Source organism: Erinaceus europaeus, chromosome 7 (genome assembly GCF_950295315.1).
Source record: "Erinaceus europaeus chromosome 7, mEriEur2.1, whole genome shotgun sequence".
NCBI classification, from domain to species: domain Eukaryota; kingdom Metazoa; phylum Chordata; class Mammalia; order Eulipotyphla; family Erinaceidae; genus Erinaceus; species Erinaceus europaeus.
In genome coordinates this window covers 110,104,537-110,124,557 of record NC_080168.1, presented here as the reverse complement: position 1 = coordinate 110,124,557, position 20,021 = coordinate 110,104,537, and the positions used below count along the sequence as shown (strand labels likewise).

The 20,021-nt window shown below is 41.0% G+C and overlaps 1 protein-coding gene and 1 pseudogene across 1 annotated transcript; one reads left to right on the top strand and one right to left on the bottom strand.

Moving 5' to 3' along the window:
• Nucleotides 1-756: 756 nt before the first annotated feature.
• Nucleotides 757-18,795, bottom strand: LOC103109254 (tubulin alpha-1C chain). Its single transcript, XM_060193527.1, is given in 6 exon segments — nucleotides 757-1,431; nucleotides 13,745-13,791; nucleotides 13,794-13,892; nucleotides 17,205-17,391; nucleotides 17,394-17,423; nucleotides 18,790-18,795. Coding segments are annotated over 6 exon segments (1,026 nt in total). The 3' UTR covers nucleotides 757-774.
• On the top strand, nucleotides 11,153-12,178 carry LOC103109255 (F-actin-capping protein subunit alpha-1-like; annotated as a pseudogene).
• Nucleotides 18,796-20,021: the final 1,226 nt, after the last annotated feature.

The following is a 20,021-nucleotide window of genomic DNA, read 5'->3' as shown; positions in this document are numbered from 1 at the left end:
CGCGCCCCATGAGGAGCTGGCCAGTCTTAAAACGAATTTTTAAGTCAACAGCACTGTCTGAAGCCTTATCTAAGACCTGCAGATTCAGATGCGCATTTTAACATCCACAGATGAAAGATGATATGGACAATGTGTTGTGGAACTTGGAAAAATAACCAGTCAAAGCTGCCCAACTTATTACACTTTCCAATTTTTTTTCCATAGTACTGCTCAACTCAGGTTATGGTGATGTTAGGGGTGGAAACTGGGACCAAGGAACCTCAGGCTAAAAGTCTGTTGAGCATGTCAGTGTACTATCTCCCTGGCACACTAGAGAGGATTTTTTATCAACACACAATTCAGAGTTGCTGAAACATACCTGACCACAACCACAGCAAAGAACACACAGCAATCACTTGAACTACTGATCCAATGATCAGGTGGCTCTTTAGCCATTTCATCTGTTCCCAAAGGGGCTTGAAGAGGGGGAAATGTTTTTGAGGATATAGATGTAACCAAGGGCTAGCTAAAGAACTCACTGAGATGGTGTGGGACTTTGCCATGTGTGTGACCCAGGTTTGAGTAAATGATCTACCATATTGAAAGAAAGCATCAGTGCTATGGTGTCATTCATTCTCTCCTTTTTTACCTCAAAATTAATTTAAATAAGAAGCAACCAAACTGACATTCATATGCAAATATTTTATTGACAGGTTAATAGCACAACAGACTGCTTCAGGAAACACAGATAAGACAATTCCAGGACAGATCGGAGTGCAAAATGCAGCCATCAAGTTAATAGTCTTCATCCTCATCTCCATCAGCACTATCTGCTCCAACCTCCTCATAATCCTTCTCCAGGGCAGCCATGTCCTCACGGGCCTCAGCAAACTCTCCCTCCTCCATGCCTTCACCCACATACCAATGAACAAAGGCACGCCTGGCGTACATCAGGTCAAACTTGTGGTCCAGCCGGGACCAGGCCTCAGCTACAGCTGTGGTGTTGCTCAGCATGCACACAGCCCGCTGGACCTTGGCCAGGTCTCCACCAGGGACCACAGTGGGAGGCTGGTAATTAATGCCAACTTTGAAGCCAGTGGGGCACCAGTCCACAAACTGGATGGTACGCTTGGTCTTAATGCTGGCAATGGCAGTATAGGTTGGTCATTCAATATCCAGATTTCTACAACAGATATCATAGATGGCTTCATTGTCAACCATGAAGGCACAGTCACAATGCTCCAGGGTGGTGTGGGTGGTGAGGATGGAGTTGTAGGGCTCCACTACAGCTGTGGAGACCTGGGGGGCTGGGTAGATGGAGAATTCGAGTTTGGACTTCTTGCCGTAGTTGACAGAGAGCCACTCCATCAGCAGAGAGGTGAACCCAGAGCCGGTTCCCCCACCAAAGCTGTGGAAAACCAGGTAGCCCTGAAGCCCTGTGCACTGGTTGGCCTGCAAAATAAATAAAATCTTGGAGATATCTACAACGACTTTTCTGAATCTCTGATTACAGTGAACAAGTTTAAAAAAGAGATCTGAATAGTGCTTGTAAAACCGCCAAGAGTCTGAGGAGTTTCTAACTATTCAGAGAAACTTCACAATCTATTACTTATTGGGGGAAATTCCACTAAAAAGGCTATTTTATTTTTTGTTAGTGATTTAATATTGATTTACAAAGTTATAAGATAACAGGGGTATAATTTCACACTGTTACCACCACCAGAGTTCCACATCCCCATTCCTCTTCCACTGGAAACTGCATTAGTAGTCCCAAGGTCACAGATATGGATTGACTTATTTCCTTTTTTTTTTGTCTCCAGGGTTATCTCTGGGGTTTGGTGCTTATACTATGAATCCACTGCTTCTATGATTATTTTTTAAAAATTTATTTTGATATGACAGAGGGAAGTTGAGAAGGGAGGGGAAGATAGAGAGAGGGATAGAAAGACAGATACCTGCAGACCTGCCTCACCGCTTATGAAGTGATCTCCCTGCATGTGGGGAGCTGAGGGCTCAAACCGGGATCCTTGAGTGGGTCCTTGTGCTTTGTAATATGTCTGCTTAACCTGGTGTACCACCACCAGGCCCCGATTGACTTAATTCTATAACTAGCTATATTTACATATATTTGCCCTTTTTACTGTAGTCTTCACTTTTCTTCCTATAAATATTACTACTTTCAAATGCCCTTCTTTTTTTCCTCTTCTCTCTCTGGGTCCTGGTGGAATTGGAGTTCAGAGCCCTTTTGTCATCTTCCCCTAATATTCCTCCCCCTCTGGGAGTATGAACCAAAGTTCCTTATGGGGTATAGAAGGTGAATGTTCTGGTTTCTGTAATTGCTTCTCTGCTAGACATGGATGATGGCAGGTCAGTCCATAGCCCCAGTAAAAAGGCTATTTTAAAAGTAAACTATCTTCATTTCTGAAATTAAAGGAATCACAAGATCTGTAATGACTGTAGGGTTTAGTTTTGAAACTGAGAAGGTAACCTTTGTTGCCCCTGCTGTGACCACAGAGCAAGGGAAACTTATCAGTTGGAGAGTGACCAAGACAGCCTGCAACCACTGCCTTTGTATCATGGATACCTTAGAAAGATTTAGCAAGGGAGATTCCCGGAAGATGGCGGACTGAGAAGCTGCTAGTGGCTGAGCTCTGACCACATCTCCTGGAAACGGTAGGATTTTCTGCCTTTAGTAGGCCAGCCAATAAGGGGTCCTAGCGGTGACACCAAGGAGATGACTATAACTTAATTAGGGTTAAGAATGAGAGTAGGAAAAAAGGGGAAATTTTTTTTCTTTTCTTCCTTTTAATTTCTAAGCATACCTCCTTCCCCGCCCACCCCCCATAACCAGTCCCTGGGGACCAGCTCCTAGCAGGATCCCCTGCTAGGAGCTCCTTTTCTTTACCAAATTCCTGTCCCACCAGGGAGTATCATTAATTCTAAGTCTATACCCTTCTGAAACCTCTGGCCCTTTTTCTTTCTAAGTAGCCAACCTCCCCACCTCACCCTGCATAGCTAATTAAATAATTAAAAACAAATACATAAAAAACCCTTTCCTTTCACTGCCCTTTTATGACTGTTCTTTTTCTTATCTTTTTCTTTTTTTCTCTCTCTCTCTCTTTCTTTATTTTTTTTCTTTTTCTCATTATTGTCATCCTTTCTTCCTTAATCCTACAGCTTCCAAAGTCACAGCCCCCAGCCCCCACACCAACAAACAGTGTGCTTTTTTGAATTCACTGATACACATTTGGGAATTTCCTTTCACTGCTCTTTAATTACAGCTCTTTTTCTTATCTTTTCCCTTTTCTCTCTCTTGCCTCTTTTTTTTTTTTTATCTTGTCATACACTTCTTCCTTCTTCTTTGCCTTTCTGAATTTGTGAATTATTTTGGGGAAGAAATCTGACTCAGAGTGGACTCTCTATGTGTGTATCTCTGCTCTAGTTCCCTTTCCCCTCTTGTTACCCCTAGAATATACAGTGGATAGTAGATTTGCATAACTGTCTATTCTTGCTATCCTTTCTTTTCTCTTTCTTCTTCACTGGGATTTGGTTACTATTTATTCACGGACTGGAGAAATTGTTTGGCTAACTGGTAACGATTAAACTGCTTCAATACTTGCTTCAGTTGCTACTGTAATTCCTGAGGTTGGTGAGTGCAATTGTCATAAAGGTATTTAGTACAGTGTTACTTGTAATCAAGACACAACAACTGAGGAACAACAGAGCATAAAAAAAAAGAAACACATAAATAAAAAAAATGGGTAGATCAAAAACAAATAAAACTGCTACTCCAATGAATGAAGATAGGAGCCCAGAAGAAACTACAAATCAGCCAGAAGGAACCATATATAATAAAAGTATGCAAGCAACAATAAACTTATTAATCACAGAAATGAAAACAACATTGGAGGAAAAGAATGGTAATATTAGGGAAACAACAGTTGAGACCCCCAAGGAAAATACTGTTTATCTTGAGGCAATTAGAGAACTGAAAGCTGAAATAGCTGTAATGAAGAAAGAAGCTGAGGCAAGGGAAAGCAGACTAACAGAGGCAGAAAACAGAATTAGTCAGACAGAGGATGAGTTAGAGAAAACTAAGAAAGAGGTGAAAGAGCTTAAAAAGAGATTGAGAGACACTGAAAACAACAACAGAGACATATGGGATGATCTCAAAAGAAGTAACATTTGTATAATTGGCCTGCCAGAGGAAGAAAGAGAGGAAGGGGAAGCAAACATTCTAGAGGAAATAATAGAAGAAAACTTTCTGGTCCTGAATAACAGAAAGGACATCAAGATTCAAGAGGCCCAGAGAGTACCAAACAGAATCATCCCAGACCTGAAGACACCAAGACACATCATAGTCACAATGAGAAGAAGTAAGGATAAAGAAAGGATCCTAAAGGCTGCAAGAGAGAAACAAAAAGTCACATACAAGGGAAAACCCATAAGATTATCTGCAGACTTCTCCACTCAAACTCTAAAAGCCAGAAGGGAATGGCAAGATATCTATGGAGCCCTGAATGAAAAAGGGTTTCAACCAAGGATAATATATCCTGCTAGACTTTCATTCTAACTAGATGGAGGGATCAAAACCTTCTTAGACAAACAACAGTTAAAGGAGGCAACCATCACCAAGCCAGCCCTGAAAGAGGTTCTAAAAGACCTCTTATAAACAAGAACATCACTATAATACTTGCAATATATCAGAGCAAACAAAAATTTTTTTTGAACAATGGCACTACAATACATTAAATCCATAATATCAATAAACGTCAATGGCTTAAACTCACCCATCAAAAGGCACAGGGTGGGGGGATGGATCAGAAAACATAACCCAACCATATGCTGCTTGCAAGAATCCCATCTGTCACAACAAGATAAACACAGACTTAAAGTGAAAGGATGGAAAACTATCATACAGGGTAACGGACCACAAAAAAAGGCAGGAACAGCCATTCTCATCTCAGACACGATAGGTTTTAAATTAAATAAAGTAATAAAAGATAGGCAAGGACATTACATAATGATTAGAGGATCATTCAGCCAAGAAGACTTAACAATTATTAACATCTATGCACTCAATGAGGGACCATCTAAATACATCAAGCACCTACTGAAAGAATTTCAAAAATACATCAATAGTAATACAATAATAGTGGGAGACTTCAATACCCCACTCTCACACTTAGACAGATCAACAAAGCAGAGAACCAATAAAGATACAAGAGAATTGAATGAAGAGATTGACAGACTAGGCCTCTTGGACATTTTCAGACTCCTTCACCCCAAAAAACTGGAATACACCTTCTTCTTAAATCCACGTAACACATATGTTGTTTTCGCCGGGCTAGCTTCACGGGCGGGTAACAGACAACCAGGGACTCATGGTTGAGCTGTACGCAGTATCTCTTTATTCATGGAGGACGCAGCACAATCTAAGCTGAGCTAAGCTAAACTCAAGGTACTGTAAAACTCACCATGCTGTCTTTATATATACTTGCCAGGTAGGGTGGAAACAGGATGTGACATAGAGAGGGTGGAGAGAAAAGTGACTGATGAAAATCAGAGTGTGACAGGAGAGGATCAGGGTGTGACAAGGAGAGGGGGCAGAGCAGGTGAGAATTTTACCACTAAACCACCAATGCCCTGGAGGGAAGGTGGTGCTTGTTAACAGAGGTTATGTAAATAGAATGAAGTGGTTATGTAAATAGAATAGTGTTAAGCAGGGGGGATTTAAACCAAATGAAACAGAAGGGGATTTTAAAAGCATACAAACACACATACTCAAGGATAGACCACATGTTAGGCCACAAAGACAGCACCAATGAATTCAAGAGCATTGAAATCATCTCAAGTATCTTCTCAGACCACAGTGGAGTAAAACTAACATTTAACAACAAACAGAAAGTTATTAAAAGTCACAGAATTTGGAAACTAAACTACATACTCCTTAAGAACCACTGGGTCAGAGACTCACTCAAGCAGGAAATTCAAATGTTCCTGAAAAAAATGAAAATGAAGACACAACCTATCAAAATATTTGGGACACAGCTAAAGCAGTACTGAGAGGGAAACTTATAGCCATACACTCACATATTAAACACCAAGAAGAAGCTCAAATGAACGACCTTACCACACACCTCAAGGACTTAGAGGAAGAGGAACAAAGGAACCCTAAAGCAACCAGAAGGACAGAAATCACTAAAGTTAGAGCAGAAAGAAACAACATCGAAAATAAAAGAACCATACAAAAGATCAATGAAACCAAATGTTGGTTCTTTGAAAGATTAAACAAAATTGACAGACCCCTAGCCAGACTCACCCATCAAAAAAGAGAGAAGACTCAAATTAATAGAATTGTAAACGATGGAGGAGATATCACAACAGAAATCCAGAGAATCCTGCGAAACTTCTATGAAGAACTCTACGCCACCAACCTAGAGAATCTGGAAGAAATGGAACAATTCCTAGAAGCATATGCCCTTCCAAAACTGAACCAAGAAGAACTATAAAATCTAAATGCACCAATCACAGATAAGAAATTGAAACCGTTATTAAGAATCTCCCCAACAACAAAAGTCCTGGACCAGATGGCTTCACAAACGAATTCTACAAAACTTTCAGGATACAGTTAGTACCCATACTTCTTAAGTTTTTCCATAAGATTGAAGAAACCGGAATACTCCCTTCCACCTTCTATGAAGCCAACATCAACCTGATACCAAAAGCTGATAGGGACAGAACAAAAAAGGAAAACTACAGATCAATATCTCTGATGAACATAGATGCCAAAATATTAAACAAGATCTTGGCCAACCGGATACAGCAACATATCAAAAAGATTGTTCATCAAGACCAAGTCGGATTCATCCCAGGAATGCAAGGTTGGTTCAACATCCGTAAGTCAATCAATGTCATTCACCACATCAATAAAAGCAAAGCCAAAAACCACATGATTATCTCAATAGATGCAGAGAAAGCCTTTGACAAAATCCAACACCCATTCATGCTCAAAACTCTACAAAAAATGGGAATAGATGGGAAATTCCTCAAGATAGTGGAGTCTATATATAGCAAACCTACAGCCAACATCATACTCAATGGACAGAAGCTGAAAGCATTCCCCCTCAGATCGGGGACTAGACAGGGCTGTCCACTGTCACCATTACTCTTCAACATAGTATTGGAAGTTCTTGCCATAGCAATCAGGCAAGAGAAAGAAATCAAAGGAATACAGATTGGAAGGGAAGAAGTCAAGCTCTCACTATTTGCAGATGATATGTTAGTATTCATAGAAAGACCTAAAGAATCCAGCAGAAAATTACTGGAAGTTATTAGGCAATATAGCAAGGTATCAGGCTACACAATCAATGTACAAAAATCAGTGGCATTTCTTTATGCAAACACTAAATCTGAAGAAGACATCCAGAAATCACTCCCATTTACAGTTTCAGCAAAATCAATCAAATACCTAGGAATAAAGTTGACCAAAGAAGTGAAAGACTTGTATGCTGAAAACTATGAGTCACTACTCAAGGAAATAGAAACTGATACCAAGAAATGGAAATATATCCCATGCTCATGGATTGGAAGAATAAATATCATCAAAATGAATATTCTCCCCAGAGCCATATACAAATTTAATGCAATACCCATCAAAGTTCCACCAAGCTTCTTTAAAAGAATAGAACAAACACTACAGTCATTTAACTGGAACCTGAAAACACCTAGAATTGCCAAAACCATCTTGAGGAAAAGAAACAGAAATGGAGGCATCACACTCCCAGACCTTAAACTATATTATAAAGCCATCATCATCAAAACAGCATGGTACTGGAACAAAAATAGGCACACAGACCAGTGGAACAGAACTGAAAGCCTAGAAATAAATCCCCACACCTATGGACATCTAATCTTTGATAAGGGGGCCCAAAGGATTAAATGGAAAAAGGAGGCTCTCTTCAATAAATGGTGCTGGGAAAACTGGGTTGTAACATGCAGAAGAATGAAATTGAACCACTTTATCTCACCAGAAACAAAAATCAACTCCAAATGGATCAAAGACCTAGATGTCAGACCAGAAACAATCAAATACTTAGAGGAAAACATTGGTAAAACAATTTCCCACTTACACCTCAATGACATCTTTGATGAATCAAACCCGATTGCAAGGAAGACTAAACCAGAAACAAACCAATGGGACTACATCAAATTGAAAAGCTTCTGCACAGCCAAAGAAACTATTAAACAAACAGAGAGACCCCTCACAGAATGGGAGAAGATCTTCACATGCCATACATCAGACAAGAAACTAATCACCAAAATATATAAAGAGCTCAGCAAACTTAGCCCAAAAAAGCAAATGACCCCATCCAAAAATGGGCAGAGGATATGAATAAAACATTCACTACAGAGGAGATCCAAAAGGCTAACAAACATATGAAAAACTGCTCTAGGTCACTGATTGTCAGAGAAATGCAAATTAAGACAACACTAAGATACCACCTCACTCCTGTAAGAATGGCATACATCAAAAAGGACAGCAGCAACAAATGCTGGAGCGGATGTGGGGACAGAGGAACCCTTTTACATTGCTGGTGGGAATGTAAATTGGTACAGCCTCTGTGGAAAGCAGTCTGGAAAACTCTCAGAAGGCTAGACATGGACCTTCCATATGATCCAGTAATTCCTCTCCTGGGGTTATACCCCAAGGACTCCATAACACCCAACAAAAAAGAGGTGGGTACTCCTATGTTCGTAGCAGCACAATTCATAATAGCTAAAACCTGGAAGCAACCCAGGTGCCCAACAACAGATGAGTGGCTGAGAAAGCTGTGGTATATATACACAATGGAATACTATGCAGCTATGAAGAACAATGAACCCATCTTCTCTGACCTATCTTGGACAGAGCTAGAAGGAATTATTTTAAGTGAGCTAAGTCAGAAAGATAAAGATGAGTATGGGATAATCCCACTCATCAACAGAAGTTGAGGAAGAAGATCTGAAAGGGAAACTAAAAGCAGGACCTGACCAAATTGTAAGTAGGGCACCAAAGTAAAAGCCCTGTGGTGAGGGGTAGACATGCAGCTTCCTGGGCCAGTGGGGGTTGGGAGTGGGTGGGAGGGATGGGTCACAGTCTTTTGGTGGTGGGAATGGTGTTTATGTACACTCCTAGTAAAATGTAGACATATAAATCACTAGTTAATTAATATGAGAGGGGGAAAATCAATTGTATGTCTCAAAGTTTTTCAAAACACAAACTGAATCTTTTTAATATATAGGCTGTGTATTTGATATGCGGACTCTCTCAAAAGCCTAGACCAAGTAGATTAGAAGCATCCAATAGCACAGCTATATACAAGATACTGGGTACTGTACAGCAAACCCTAACAAAAGGACTTTTCAAAGTTAACCCAATTACCAAATAATGTGATGATAACATTAACTATCTATTGTATTTTTGAACCCTAAGACAGCAGGAACCTCACATCTCCACTATAGAGCCCCTACTTCCCCCAGTCCTGGAACCCTTGGATAGGGCCCACTTTCCCGTATGCCTCTCCCAATCCATATCAAATAATATTGCATCTGCCGGCCACAACCTAACCAACACAACAATTGCCACCTCAACATGCTTCAGCTCAGACTGTGTCCGGAGACCTCACGTGTGGAATGACAACCCTTCAGCTTCATTACTCGGGTGAGACCTTTCCTTTTATAGTACACTCTAATTTCATCTCAGGTGGTTCACTTTCTAACAAAGTCCCAAAACCTAGATATACACCAGTTTCTGTGAGAGAGAGCTTATGTTCACACGTATCCATAAACTACTGCAAAATATATACCTGAAAGCAGAAGTACACTAGAGTTTGTACTCACTAGTACCTCCCTAACACTTCCTCTCCACTATTCCAAGCTTTGGGTCCATGATTGCTCAACAATTTGTTTGGCTTCGTATGTTAACTCTCTTTTCAATCACCAGGTTCCAGATGCCACCAGGATGCTGGCCAGGCTTCCCTGGATTGAAGACCCCACCAAAGTGTCCTGGAGCTCAGCTTCCCCAGAGACACACCCTACTAGGGAAAGATAGAGGCAGACTGGGAGCATGGACCGACCAGTCAATGCCCACGTTCAGCGGGGAAGCAATTACAGAAGCCAGACCTTCTACCTTCTGCAACCCACAATGACCCTGGGTCCATGCTCCCAGAGAGATAGAGAGTGGGAAAGCTATCAGGGGAGGGGGTGGGATATGGAGATTGGGTGTTGGGAATTGTGTGGAGTTGTACCCCTCCTACTCTATGGTTTTGTTAATTAATCCTTTCTTAAATAAAAAAAATTTAAAAAAGAGAAAGATTTAGCAAACAGAAGAGGAAACACAAAGCAGAATTTGGACTGTAGTTGGTGTAATGCACCAAAGTAAAAGACTGGGGGGGTCATATGTTCAGGTCCTGGAACATGATAGCAGAGGAGATGGGGGTGAAAGGGGGGCTGTTAGATTATTATGTGGAAAACAGAAATGTTACACATGTACAAACTACCACAGTTTACTGTCAATTGCAAACTATTAATCCCTCAATAAAGAAAAAAAAAGCACTAAAAGAAATGAATGAATGAAAGAAAGAAAGAGAGAAAGAAAGAAAGAAAGAAAGGAAGGAAGGAAGGGAGGAAGAAAGAAAGAAAGAAAGAAAGAAAGAAAGAAAGAAAGAAAGAAAGAAAGAGATTTGGTAGCAGCTTTCTGAGCAGGAATATATCAGAACAGTCAAGTTCCAGTGGAGTCAGGTGCTGGAGTCAGGTTGGGTTTAGGTCTGGCTCTAGCAGGTTCCTTGCTGTATGGTTTTAACAAAGTTAATTTGCAGTCTTATATATTTCACTGATTAAATGCTAACTTGGAACAGTGCTCAGCACAGTAAGGAGTAGTTACCAGAAAGCTGATAAAAATGATTATCACAATTCAAGACACACACACACCTCATTGGGGCTTCCTACTTATATGGGCAGTGTTGGCTAGCAAACTAGTATTCTATGAATGGATGATAAAAAATTTGGTAGCTAACACTCACCTATCAAAAGGTGCTCAGAGTTTTTCCGGGAGGGTCCTTCCGACGGCCCCCACAGCGATTCCATCACTCAGCTTCCTTCCTGGCCTGCCTCGTGCCGGGGCCGGGCTGGACCAGAGCAGCCCAAGATGGCCGACTTCGAGCATTGGGTGTCGGATGAGGAGAAGGTAGCATAGCTGCTAAATTCATCACCCATGCACCCCCAGGGGAATTTAATGAAGTATTCAACGATGTCCGGCTGCTACTTAATAATGACAATCTCCTCAGGGAAGGGGCAGCACATGCATTTGCCCAGTATAACATGGATCAGCTCACACCAGTGAAGATAGAAGGATATGAAGAACAGGTCTTAATTACAAAACATGGTGACCTGGGCAATAGCAGATTTTTAGATCCAAAAAACAAAATTTCCTTTAAATTTGATCATTTACAGAAAGAAGCAAGTGACCCTCATCCAGAAGAAGCAGATGGAGGTCTGAAATCTTGGAAAGAATCCTGTGACAGTGCTTTAAGAGCCTATGTGAAAGACCATTATTCCAATGGCTTCTGTACTGTTTATGCTAAAACTATAGATGGACAGCAGACCATTATTGCATGTATTGAAAGTTACCAGTTTCAGCCTAAAAACTTCTGGAATGGTCATTGGAGATCAGAGTGGAAGTTCACCATCACACCACCTACAGCTCAAGTGGTTGAGGTTCACTATAATGAAGACGGCAATGTTCAGTTGGTTAGTCATAAAGATGTACAGGATTCAGTAACTGTTTTGAATGAAGCCCAAACTGCCAAGGAGTTTATTAAAATCATAGAGCATGCAGAAAATGAGTATCAGACAGCAATTAGTGAAAACTATCAAACAATGTCAGACACCACATTCAAGGCCTTGCGCCGGCAGCTTCCAGTTACCCGCACCAAAATCGACTGGAACAAGATACTTAGCTACAAGATTGGCAAAGAAATGCAGAATGCTTAAAGGCTGAATATAGGATTCTTCAGTACTTGGAAAGAAAGGATTTAACATGTGGTCATATGATATATAAGTGATTTATAAACAAGAGTGATATTTTGCTAGGGCTTGCAAAAGTTAACAAGTTTTTTTAGCCTCATGAAATACTGTTGAACCTATAGCATTGTCTTGGTTCTTTGTGTTCTCTGCCTTGATTTTCTGTTTTCACTCTATTTTTTTTTTAATTCTGCCACATTTAATGATGGAGTAAGCAATCTATCCAGGAGCAATTTTCCTGTTTAGAAAAATTTCCTAACCATGAAATCCTGTTACTGATACAGACAGGTATTGTGCTCAGTACTTTTCTACCTGTACCCTTCAGAGCACTTCTGGTACTTGAATGGCTTTTACTGATTCACCACCTAATGAGGCTATGCTATAAACTATCGCTGAATGGAAGACATTCATTCTTTTCCCTCCAACTGTACTTTGGTCATTTATAGCATCTTATAACTATAATATCCAGAAAATTGGAGTAGGGCTTTTCAGGTCATTGAGGGGGAAGAGGGTGGCAAAAGAAGTTTTCTGAAAATTCCATTGTAGACAACTTCTATGAGGAAGTTGTTTTTAAATCCAAAGACTTGAAGCACATTCCCTGCACATGAATATGTTTTTTTTTTCCTTTTCCTCGGTATTTCCTTCCCATCTTGTACCATTATTGTTATAGACATCTGCATTTTTAGAAGAGTTTTTGCCCATTTATTATTATTTTCTTAATATTTGAGAACTGCTGACATACTAGAGATGTAGAATATAAAACTTGGAAAGTGCAAATGTTAGAGGAGTGATAAGTATCTTAGGCTTTAATACTTTGTGGCAGGATTATATAAAGCAAAACAAATAACTATGTACATCATAAAAACTGAAAATGAACCAAAGTGAAATGGATAACATTTTTATTTAATGGAATATTAGAGATATGTTCTAAATAGTATATAAAACTTGCTCCGTATTTCTCTTCATGCCTGCCAAGAACTCAGATGTAACTGTAATATAGCAACCCTTCCCAGGTATACTGGCAGGAGTTTGCATCATCTCAGAATACACAGGTGACATTGATATGATAATGACAACTGGTAATGGTGGATTCATTTACATCATTTACACTTAATATGACTAGGCCTTAAGGAAGGTTAGTTTTTTAAAAACCAAGCAGTGTCTTCCTACCTATCTCCAAAGACATGTCAAAAAGGTGTTTGTGCTTCAGCTCTGTTTTCACTCATCACTTGATTGTAATACAATCAAGCAAGAGTTTGTTTCTGAGTGATCTGTTGAGCTGTGTAAGTATTTTGCTTATGTCAAAGAAAATATATTTGTATTATTTGTCATTCATACTATCCATTCATACCACACTATCCTCTGTATCAGGTGGTCTAATAGAAATATACCTGTTTTGTTCTTAAAATAAAAAAAAAAAGGTGCTCAGATTTGTGGACATTCTCCACTGACCTCTCTGAGACCCATTTATGAACATGGATGGTTACTGGTCTTAAATGTCATTAAAATAAGACAAAGAAATAGATAAAAGAGAAACTGGTCTTGCTGCAAATACTTGTACCATAGCCTAATATCATCTTGGTTTAGAAGTCTAGATGTTCAGTGAGGGTCATCAGTACGCAAAGAATTCTTGTAGTTAGGGCTCTCCTAAAACTGTCAGGGAAATTTCCCACCCTACATTGAGCAAGTGATGTTATCTTACCAGTTTCCAAATTTGATCTGAGACAGGGTCTGTAATCTCCTTGCCAAGGTGTAGTGCCCATGGGCATAGTTGTTGGCAACGTCTTCCTTGCCTGTGATGAGCTGATCATGGTGGAAGAGCTGGTGGTAGGGGCCACTGTGAATTTCATCTGCAAAGGGAAATCATAGCAGCGTCTCACCACTAGCCCTGTATAAGACTACCTAGCCTTGGATTCGACTTCCGGAGGCAGAGCTACGAGCAGCAGATCGCTTTCTCTCCTCTCCTCTCCTCTCCCGGATCAACTAGGAATACCAAAGGAGACCACCCGGACCGAAACAAGACAGGACTAGAATGACCACAGAAACCCAGTAAATCACCCGTGAGTACAAACACGCGTGGCTGGTGACAGAGAGGAGAGAGGGGCCTAAGGAGAGATTAAGTGACTGCTAACAGTTCGACAGTTTCTCAGTGGAGACACCACCTCCAGTCTGCTCCACCAACAAGGGGACAGCTGAAGGGAGGAAAGGACTCCCCAGAGACTCACCAAGTACAACTCTGAGTCTCCATTGCTGCTACCCTCAGAATCTGGAGCAGCAACAGGGAGGGACACCAGGGCACAGAGATCTAACCGGGAAACTCAGGAGAAGACCTATACCTCGGTGGCATAGCTGAAGGGCTGTGAAAGTCTCTTTGCATAACCACTGGATTATCTCTGCCACACCCTGCTTTATCTCTTGGTCAGGAGTCATTGATTAAGCCAAGAAGCCTATTGATAGTTTAAAAGCCCTCAGGCTACCATAGCCTACAGGGGAAAAAAAAAAAAGGCTTTTACACCACTGAACTCCAACTCAGGGATTGAAAAAACTGTTAACTTATATAAAATGGTTAAAACAACAAGAAAAAATAATGGAGACTTGAACCAGGACAAGAGTCCAGCTAAAAGTCCTCCAGAGGGCAAAGCACAAAACAACGAGTTCAACATCCAAACATTAGCTAAGGAAATAATAACAGGAGTGAGTAAAGAATTTGAAAAAATTGTAATCAGAACTGCAGGAACAACAAATGAGAATATGGAAGAAAATTCTAATTATCTCATGGTTATTAGAGAGCTGAAAACTGAAATTGCTGAGCTAAGAAGGCAACTAGCTGAACAAGCTAAAACAGTATCAGAGCAGGGCAACAAAATAGACGAACTCCAGAAAGCAGTAGAGGGCAGAGAGAATAGAATCAATGAGGCTGAAGACAGAATTAGCAAGATTGAGGATGAATTAGAGACAACTCAAAAAGAAGTAAGAGATCTCAAAAAGAGATTAAGAGATGCTGAAAACAACAACAGAGTCCTATGGGATGACTTCAAAAGAAACAATATACGCATTATTGGCTTACCAGAGGAAGAAAGAGAAGGAGAGGAAGAAAGCATTCTCCAGGCCATAATAGCTGAAAATTTCTCTAGTCTAGACAACACCAAAGACATAAAGATTCAAGAAGCCCAGAGGGTCCCAAACAGAATTAACCCAGACCTAAAGACACCAAGACATGTCATACTTAGATTGGAAAGGAATAAGGATAAAGAAAGGATCCTCAAGGCTGCAAGAGAAAAACAAAGAGTCACCTACAAAGGAAAACCCATAAGATTAGCAGCAGACTTCTCCATACAAACACTACAGGCCAGAAGAGAATGGCAAGATATCTATCGAGTGCTCAATGAGAAAGGCTTTCAGCCAAGTATACTATATCCTGCTAGACTGTCATTCAGACTAGATGGAAGCATCAAAACCTTCTCAGACAAGCAACAGTTGAAGGAAGCAACCATCACCAAGCCTGCCTTGAAAGAAGTTCTGAAAGGTTTCCTATAAACAACCAGACCACCACAAATAGAACATATATCAAAACACTCTAAAACTCTACAAGAATGGCGTTAAAATATCTTCAATCTTTGATATCAATAAATGTGAATGGCCTGAATTCACCCATTAAAAGACACAGGGTAGGAAGATGGATCAGAAAACACAACCCAACAATATGTTGTCTACAGGAAACTCACCTAACGCAACAAGACAAACACAGACTTAAAGTGAAAGGATGGAAAACTATCATTCAAGCCAATGGCCCACAAAAAAGGGCAGGAACAGCTATTCTCATATCTGACATGATAGACTTTAAAATACATAAAATTAAAAAAGATAGGAATGGACACTACTTAATGCTCAGAGGATCAGTCAATCAAGAGGACTTAACAATTATTAATATCTTTGCACCCAATGAGAAGCCATCTAAATACATCAAACTTCTACTGAAAGAGCTACAGCAATATATTAACAGTAACACAATCATAGTAGGGGACTTCAACACCCCACTATCTCAACTTGACAGATCATCCAGGAAGAAAATCAGTAAAGACATAAGGGAGCTAAATGAAGAGATAGATAACCTAGAACTATTGGACATTTTCAGAGTCATTCAGAGCAAGTTGTGGTATATATACACAATGGAATACTACTCAGCTGTAAAAAATGGTGACTTCACCATTTTCAGCCGATCTTGGATGGACCTTGAAAAAATCATGTTGAGTGAAATAAGTCAGAAACAGAAGGATGAATATGGGATGATCTCACTCTCAGGCCGAAGTTGAAAAACAAGATTAGAAAAGAAAACACAAGTCGAACCTGAAATGGAATTGGAGTATTACACCAAAGTAGAAGACTCTGGGGTGGGTGGGTGGGTGGGGAGAATACAGGTCCATGAAAAATGATGAATGAAATAGTGGGGGTTTTATTGCTAAATGGGAATCTGGGGAATGTTATGCATGTAAAAAAAAAAAAAAAGAAGTAGAAACGCAAAGCAGAAATTGACTGAGTTTGGAGTATGGCACCAAAGTAAGAAAGCAGAAGTATACTAGAGTTTGCAGTGAGTACCTCCCTAATACTTCCTCTCCACTTTTCCAAGCTTTGGGTCCATGATTGCTCAACAGTTTGTTTGGCTTTGTATGTTAACTCTCTTTTCAGTCACCAGGTTCCAGGTATCATCAGGATGCCGGCCAGACTTCCCTGGATTGAAGACACCACCAATGTGTCCTGGAGCTCAGCTTCCCCAGAAACCCATCCTACTAGGGAAAGAGAGAGGCAGACTGGGAGTATGGACCGACCAGTCAACGCCCATGTTCAGCGAGGAAGCAATTACAGAAGCCAGACCTTCTACCTTCTGCAACCCTCAATGACCCTGGGTCCATGCTCCCAGAGAGATAGAGAATGGGAAAGCTATTGCGGGAGGGGGTGGGATATGGAGATTGGGCGGTGGGAATTGTGTGGAGTTGTACCCCTCCTACCCTATGGTTTTGTTAATTAATCCTTTCTTAAATAAAAAAAAAAAAGGGGAAAAAAAAAAAAGGGAAAAAAAAAAAAAGACTACCTAGCCTTAAGGTGTCTGTGGAGGACCAGGACACTCTCCTAGGATTTCACCCAGGTTACTGAGGCCAACTCACCAATGACTATAGGTTCTAGGTCTATAAACACTGCCCTGGGCACATACTTGCCAGCACCTGTCTCACTGAAGAAGGTGTTGAAGGAGTTATCTCCAACCCCAGTGGTCTTGTCACTCAGCATCTGCCCATCAGGCTGGATGCCATGTTCCAGGCAGTAGAGCTCCCAACAGGCATTGCTGATCTGGACACACCAGCCTGACCAATGTGGATGGAGAAGCACTCATGCGGTGGGAAGAATATGCATATATATATATATATATAGCATTTTTTTTTTTTAACCAGAGCACAGCTCAGTTCTGGTTTGTGGTGGTAGTGGTGGTGGGGGAGAAATTGAATCTGGAACTTTGGAGCCTCAGGCATGAGAGTCTCTGGATAACCACTGTGCTATTTATCCCCTCTGCTGGTGAACTATTTAGAAATGATTGATACTCAGGGTGCTGGGTGGTGGTGTACCTGGTTGTGTGCACAAATTAACATGTGCAAAGAAACTGGTTCGAGGGAAACATCACAAGTGGTAAAGCAGAGCTGAAGGTGTCTCTATCTCTCTCTTTCTACCCATCCCTTACTTCTCAAGTTCTGTCTATACTATCAAATAAAATGAAAAAAAGGCAAAAATAGCAACCAGGAATAGTGTATTCCTGTAGGTAAGGAGATCATCGATAACCCTGGTAGCAATAAAAAGACTTCCAGGGTGGAGCTATGGTGGCCTATTCACAGACAGTTGTCTCTTCATCAGAAAACAAATGTTGTTATTATAACAAAATAACTCAACAAATTTCATCAGAGATGCCGGCCAGACTTCCCTGGATTGAAGACACCACCAATGTGTCCTGGAGCTCAGCTTCCCCAGAGACCCATCCTACTAGGGAAAGAGAGAGGCAGACTGGGAGTATGGACCGACCAGTCAACGCCCATGTTCAGCGAGGAAGCAATTACAGAAGCCAGACCTTCTACCTTCTGCAACCCTCAATGACCTTGGGTCCATGCTCCCAGAGGGATAGAGAATGGGAAAGCTATCGGGGGAGGGGGTGGGATATGGAGATTGGGCGGTGGGAATTGTGTGGAGTTGTACCCCTCCTACCCTATGGTTTTGTTAATTAATCCTTTCTTAAATAAAAAATAAATAAAAAAAAATTTCATCAGAGAACAGCTGGGGATTCTGGTAAAGAAAGGAACGTTACTATTTGAAAGGCAGCAGTATGGACTGCAAGACCAGGAGGGGAAGGAGAGAAAGACATTAGCAGAAATGCAGCACTGAGACTAGGGATAGACAGCATACTGGATATGCAAAGTAGCTCTCATGCCTGAGGCTTTGAAGTCCCAGGTTCAATCCCCCATACCACCATAAACCAGAGTTGAGCAGTGCTCTGGAAAGAAATGCAGCATTGCTTGAACAGCAGCTACCATATTTACATTTGCTTCAAATCCACCTGGTGGATATTAAAGGGCCTCCTGGGAACCATTCAGGAACCTAGTGGCCTGAGAAAAAGAGTTTAAGCTACTGTTGTGTAGAGATCTAGAAGCCACAGTCTATTGAGTGAACCCCAGAGAGCCTCCAGGAGCACTAGGGAAATGAATTTTCTACCTTCATGGAAACCAGCAAACTTATCAAACTCTAAGTTGTCCCAAATGCCATAGAAACCCTGGTGAGTGGGGTCAGACTATCCTGCAGGTCGGAAAGTGACTTTGAGTTCCCAATTTTAGGTATCAGTCTGGAAAGAGTAGGAGGTCTGGAATCCTCCTCCCCCTCCCCTGTCCGCGACAGACTCTGTGTAAGGGACACCAGGTGTCATAATACTGCAGTACTATTTCATCCCCATTGCAACTCACATACAAAGCAGAACCCAGCACCATTTGCTGGCCAACAACAGAAACCAAACAGATGGTAAAACTAGGAAAATGCGGGTGCTGCAAAACCAAGAAACTTACGGTGCAGTTACAGAAGAGCTATCACTAGAGAAAGAATTTAGCAGACGCACTGTCAGGAAATTTGAAGAAATACAAAGCTCTCAATTTTATATGGAGAAACAGATTAAGAAAGAAATCTATGACTTTAAAGAATCCCTTGGTAGGAAAATGGAAAACTTGAAAACAGAGTTATAGGGGATGAAAGACACTTTGAATACATTCCAATTCAAATAACAAGTAAAGGAAGTACCCTTACCCATGTAGAAGAGAGAACAGCAGAAATAGAAAACAAACTAGCTATGCTTTTTTTTTTTTTCTTTCTCCTCCAGGGTTATTGCTGGGCTCGGTGCCTGCACCATGAATCCACTGCTTCTGGAGGCCATTTTTTCCCCCTTTTGTTGCCCTAGTTGTTGCAGCCTCGTTGCGGTTATTATTGCCATTGTTGACGTAGTTTTGTTGTTGGATAGGACAGAGAGAAATGGAGAGAGGAGGGGAAGACAGAGAGAGAGGGGGAGAGAAAGATAGACACCTGCAGACCTGCTTCACTGCCTGTGAAGCGACTCCCCTGCAGGTGGGGAGCTGGGGGCTCGAACCGGGATCCTTCCGCTGGTCCCTGCGCTTTGCGCCACGTGCGCTTAACCCACTGTGCCACCGCCCGACCCCCTAGCTATACTTTTTGAATTCAAAGTAGGAGGAGAAAAAACCTTTAGGAAAAATGAAGCAACTCTTCAAGAGATCGAAGACTTTATTAGAAAAGTAATATCAGGATTATGAGTGTTTCAGAAGGAAAGGAGAAAAAGGAAGGGAGAAAAAAACTACATTCAAAGATAATAGAAACATTTCCAAATGTGGGATATGGTCAGAAGGTAGATGTTCAGGAAGGAGACAGAACTCTCAAATTTCTAAACT